Source organism: Panicum hallii, chromosome 9, assembly GCF_002211085.1.
Source record: "Panicum hallii strain FIL2 chromosome 9, PHallii_v3.1, whole genome shotgun sequence".
NCBI lineage: Eukaryota > Viridiplantae > Streptophyta > Magnoliopsida > Poales > Poaceae > Panicum > Panicum hallii.
Genome location: NC_038050.1, coordinates 54,147,473 through 54,152,560, shown reverse-complemented (window position 1 = coordinate 54,152,560; position 5,088 = coordinate 54,147,473). Strand labels below are relative to the sequence as shown.

At 46.1% G+C, this 5,088-nt stretch overlaps 1 protein-coding gene across 1 annotated transcript; it reads left to right on the top strand.

Moving 5' to 3' along the window:
- The first annotated feature begins 1,837 nt into the window (after positions 1–1,837).
- LOC112873141 lies at positions 1,838–4,853 on the top strand. Its single transcript, XM_025936160.1, has 2 exons — positions 1,838–2,271; positions 4,653–4,853. Exons 1-2 carry the CDS (start codon positions 2,005–2,007, stop codon positions 4,851–4,853), a joined length of 468 nt encoding a protein of 155 aa, XP_025791945.1. The 5' UTR covers positions 1,838–2,004.
- The last annotated feature ends 235 nt before the right edge of the window (positions 4,854–5,088 follow it).

Here is a 5,088-nt window from a genome sequence, read left to right as displayed (position 1 = left end):
CAGACGCCAGAGAAGGTGGCCGCCACGGCTGTACTGGAGAGCACGGTCATGGGCATGCACGAGAGGATGGTCGGCCTGGCAGGACGGTTCAGGCACGGCGCGGCGGCGTTAGCGGCGAGGCCAGGGGAGGAGGCGCTCGTTGGCATGCTGCAGAGGCAGGCCACCAAAGCGGACGCAGTGCGCACCATGGTCGAGGGGCGGCGGAGAATGAATGCCAAGATACGATCATGTGATCCATCCATTATCGATCTCGCTTGCCCGTATTTTGTGCATCATCAGTTAGCAATTTGGTTATTGTGCTAGCTAGCTTAGCTAGATTAGACTCTTTATATCTTATCTTAGGAATAGAGATTTTAGTTAAAAAAATTACCCTCCAACAGCGTCTTCAATTGGATATCTAAATATAGACCTCCTCTATTCTGGATTTATCGCTAGCAAAAGATGGAGAGCGAGAATTGCTCTCTAGACTACGCACGAGATATAGAAAAGCTGTTGGAGAGTACAAAGATATAGAAAACGATTTATACTCAAACTCTATGTTAATTTATATTCATGGGAAGATAAGAGTAAGTTCTATGTTAATTTAGTGATGCGTCCAGGGTATGCCCCCTCTGAAAAATTCTGAGCATTGTATCTTAACTTTTAGCACCAATTTGTAGGTGGAAAAAAGATTCCCACATAGCGATACCCTCTATTCTCTTACTGCTGCATTCAAACTTGCCCAGAACTAAAAGAAACATCACATGTTCAGTGCTGAAAAAAAAACTGCCATGCTCAGCACTGAAGCACATTTGCTGTCAGGAGAAATTTTGTTCAAGTTACATTACATAAACAAGTAGTATATCAGACTACGGGCACACAAGTAGTATATCAGTGATACTATATAACGAGCAATCAGATCACAAAGGACTGCAACAATTAGAACTCCACCAAATCAGTAAAAGAACAGCCTACATACTAGTCCATTTGATTGGCTTGACCGAGGAAGGAAGCAGGCAACAGATCCTGCCGCATCTGACGGGGAAGAACAAATCCTAGGACAAAACCTAGGACAACTAACGGAAGGGAAAGAACAGAGAGGCGGGGGAAGCTTACCTGACGGGACAGCCGCCGGAGGGGAGCGCGGCACGCGGAGTCGTCGCCGCCGGAGGGTAGGGTGACGCGCCGAGACGCCGCCGCCGCCGCCGCCGCCGCCGCCGCGGGTAGCTCGCTCGACTCCATGCCTGTCTATCTTCCGTGCGTCAGGTTTTGGGTCGACTAGGCTCCGGCTTCTGTGCCTTCTCTGATTTGAGGCCGACCCATGTGACCCATTAGCCTTGCTTCCGTGGGTCGGGCTAACTACCCAATGGGTCGACCCAGCCAGCTCCCAACTTGATTTGCACCTGGAGCGCCCGCACGCTCAACGCCCAAATTCAACACCCCCCCACCGTCTCACGCATTTCCAACCCGCTCTCGTCCTCCTCGCCCACGAGCCCCCGACACCGTTTCCCTCGAAGCCTCGACTTCGTGCTCGCCACCTCACGTTCCGCGTCCATGGCATCCCCGGCAGTTCTCGTTGGTCGAGCGTAAGTTCATTCGCTTCCTCTCCCACTCCCTCCAGTTCGTCGCTCATAGTTTGGTGGTCGATTGCTCAGCAAACTAATTTGGTTGGTCTCGCTCTTGTCGCAATTCAATTCATCGTTGCCCGCCCTGTGTTTGTCGCGATTCAGTTCGTCGAGGAAACTGATTTCCCTAGTCACGGGAACTAACAGTTTGGGGTTTTGCTTTGGATCCCTTCTCGTGGGTATTCTCCCGGAATTATTTCCGCGATTGGTAAGCAGCGGGCGTTTGAGTTGGTCGCTCGATTAGGTACATTCTATGCAGCGGAGTGGATGGTTCGCGAGTTCGCGGCAACCAATGAATTTGGATGAGCAATTTCTGCTTAGTTCTTCACCAGTTGTATGAATTTCAGTTTCATCAGAGTATTTAAGTGTTTTGGTGTTTGTCTGCAAAGTCTAGAGGACTATGAAGGATGTAGTAAGGATTGCCAAGCCAGACAACCCAGAGGACTTAAAGGATGTTCTCGAGAAGGCTCTCAAGTTGTTTCTCAAGATGAGAATGGACAAAGGCCCCGCCGACCAACCCTCTGATGTGCCGGTCATTATCGGTGATGGCAAGCTGCCTGGCGAAACTACCCCAGGCATCAATGCGCTCCACTTTAAGGACGTGAACATGGTGAAGCTCTTCAAGGCATTTTTGGCCCCTGGAGTCATCTGCGGGGTGCACCACTTGGTGAGTTTGCGCTTAAATAATGAAATACTTGGGTTGGGGGGCATCAATTAGATACTGGAAATTCTTTTGTTTTTTGATTGAATTGCCGAACTTGAATTTTATTAGAGGCTTTTGTGCATGCATTATGTACATTTGGTTCGGATTGATTTCCGACTTGAGGGGTATGAAATTCCATGGCAAAAGTAGTATGTAGCTTGAGCTTTGTTATAGCTGTCTCAAGCCAAGAGTTGTCACACTCCTCAGCAGGCTGATTGCAAGATAGCTGTTTAAGAAAATTGTATGGCACAAATGCTCCTAACTTGGTCCTTTGTATTTGATTATTGCAACTGTGTTCTATCAATGTGTTTTAGTGGTGTGATCTTTGGTAACAATCTGTGTTGTGCAGGATGTGGTGGCGCGCCATCGTATGGCCAAGGAGAGCGGTGTAGCACTGTTTCTTACCATCTCTGCCCCGGCAGCCGTGCCCACAGCCCCCTTTGTCGTGACCAAAACCGGTGGCATGGTACCATCCGACGTTGCCAAAGCCGCTGCCCTTCTAGCAGGGCTAGTATGCCCCAGACTACTTGGACATCCCATCCATGGTACAGTTAAATTTGGCTTCTACTCCCTACATTTGATCACTGAATTTATTGATGTTTAACTTAGCTTCTATTGCCTGCTCGCTGATCATGTGATCATTGAATTTGTTGATATCATTATTTTGCAGTAACTAAAATGCTTCCCCACGCCATGTCTGGAGCTAACTCATCTGCTCCTAGATTTGGTCCTGCAGGTTAGTTTATTAGTGAACATGTTTTATTTGCAACCACATTTTTACCGGCAGGTTATTTATGTATGCTTAATGTATATTTCAGGTTTCGTCTCTGTAGTCCTGGTCCCCTTCCTGTCTTGCCAAACTACCCTAGTCATCGGTGCGCTCAACTTCAAGGACATGAACATGGTGAAGCTCTTCAAGTCATTTTTGGCCGCTGGAGTCATCTGCGGGGTGCACCACTTGGTGAGTTTGTAGTTAAACAATGAAATACTTGGTGTTGGGGGCGCATCAATTAGATACTGGAAATTCTTTTGTTTTCTGATTAAATTGCAGAACTTGAATTTTATTAGAGGCTTTTGTGCATGCATTATGTACATTTGGTTTGGATTGATTTCAGTCTTGAGGGGTATGGAATTCCATAGCAAAAGTAGTATGTAGCTTGAGCTTTGTTATAGCTGTCTCAAGCCAAGAGTTGTCACTCTCCTCAGCAGGCTGATTGCATGATAGCTGTTTAAGAAATTGTATGGCACAAATGCTCCTAACTTGGTCCTATGTATTTGATTATTGCAACTATATTCTATCAATGTGTTTTAGTGGTGTGATCTTTGGTAACAATCTGGGTTGTGCAGGATGTGGTGGCGTGCCATCGCATGGCCAAGGAGAGCGGTGTAGCACTGTTTCTTGCCATCTCTGCCCCGGCAGCCGTGCCCACAGCCCCCTTTGTCGTGACCAAAACCAGTAGCAAGGTACCATCCGAAGTTGCCAAAGCCGCTGCACTTCTAGCAGTGCTAGTGTGCCCCAGACTACTTGGACATCCCATCCACGGTACAGTTAAATTTGGCTTCTACTCTCTGCATTTGATCACTGAATTTGTTGATTTTAACTTGGCTCCTATTGCCTGCTCACTGTTCATGTGATCACTTAATTTGTTGATATCATTATTTTGCAGTGACTAACATGCTCCCCCACGCCATGTCTGGAGCAAACTCATCTGCTCCCAGATTTGGTCCTGCAGGTTAGTTTATTAGTGAACATGTTTTATTTGCAAGCACATTTTTACCAGCGGGTTATTTATGTATGCTTAATCTATATTTCAGGTTTTGTGTCCGTAGTCCTAGCCCCGTTCCTGTCTTGCCAAACAACCCCAGTCATCGATACGCTCCACTTCAAGGACGTGAACATGGTGAAGCTCTTCAAGTCATTTTTTGGCCGCTGGAGTCATCTGCGGGGTGCACCACTTGGTGAGTTTGCAGTTAAACAATGAAATACTTGGTTTGGGGGCGCATCAATTAGATACCGGAAATTCTTTTATTTTCTGATTGAATTGCAGAACTTGAATTTTATTAGAGGTTTTTGTGCATGCATTATGTACATTTGGTTTGGATTGATTTCAGTCTTAAGGGGTACGGAATTCCATGGCAAAAGTAGTATGTAGCTTGAGCTTTGTTATAGCTGTCTCAAGCCAAGAGTTGTCACACTCCTCAGCACGCTGATTGCATGATAGCTGTTTAAGAAAATTGTATGGCACAAATGCTCCTAACTTGGTCCTCTGTATTTGATTATTGCAACTGTGTTCTATCAATGTGTTTTAGAGATGTGATCTTTGGTAACAATCTGTGTTGTGCAGGATGTGGTGGCGCGCCTTCGCATGGCCAAGGAGAGCGGTGTAGGACTGTTTCTTGCCATCTCTGCCCCGGCAGCCGTGCCCACAGCCCCCTTTGTCGTGACCAAAACCAGAGGCATGGTACCATCCGAAGTTGCCAAAGCTGCTGCACTTCAGAGAGTAACAAGATCTAAAGATCTTTTACATTTTTTTCATCATTTCTGAACCTACATTTGATGTGAACTTGCGTAGCACAAGTTTAGATGCTATTTTTTTATGCCTGAAATCACATTGTAAAAGTTGGTACCAATGAGTATTCTCATTGCCTGCCGGAGATGTTTTGTAGATAGAAGTTTAGAGAATAACAGAACAACAAGGGTGGATACAAGTTCAGATAATAACAGGAACATGTGTAGATAGAAGATTTGAGACTAGCAAGATATGAAAATCTTTTATAGTT

Excerpts from the sequence above, each read along its gene's own strand:
- LOC112873141 (XM_025936160.1), top strand. The coding sequence starts at position 2,005 with ATGAAGGATGTAGTAAGGATTGCCAAGCCAGACAACCCAGAGGACTTA. Across the intron at positions 2,272-4,652 it reads TCTGCGGGGTGCACCACTTG|GATGTGGTGGCGCGCCTTCG; the intron begins GTGAGTTTGCGC and ends TGTGTTGTGCAG.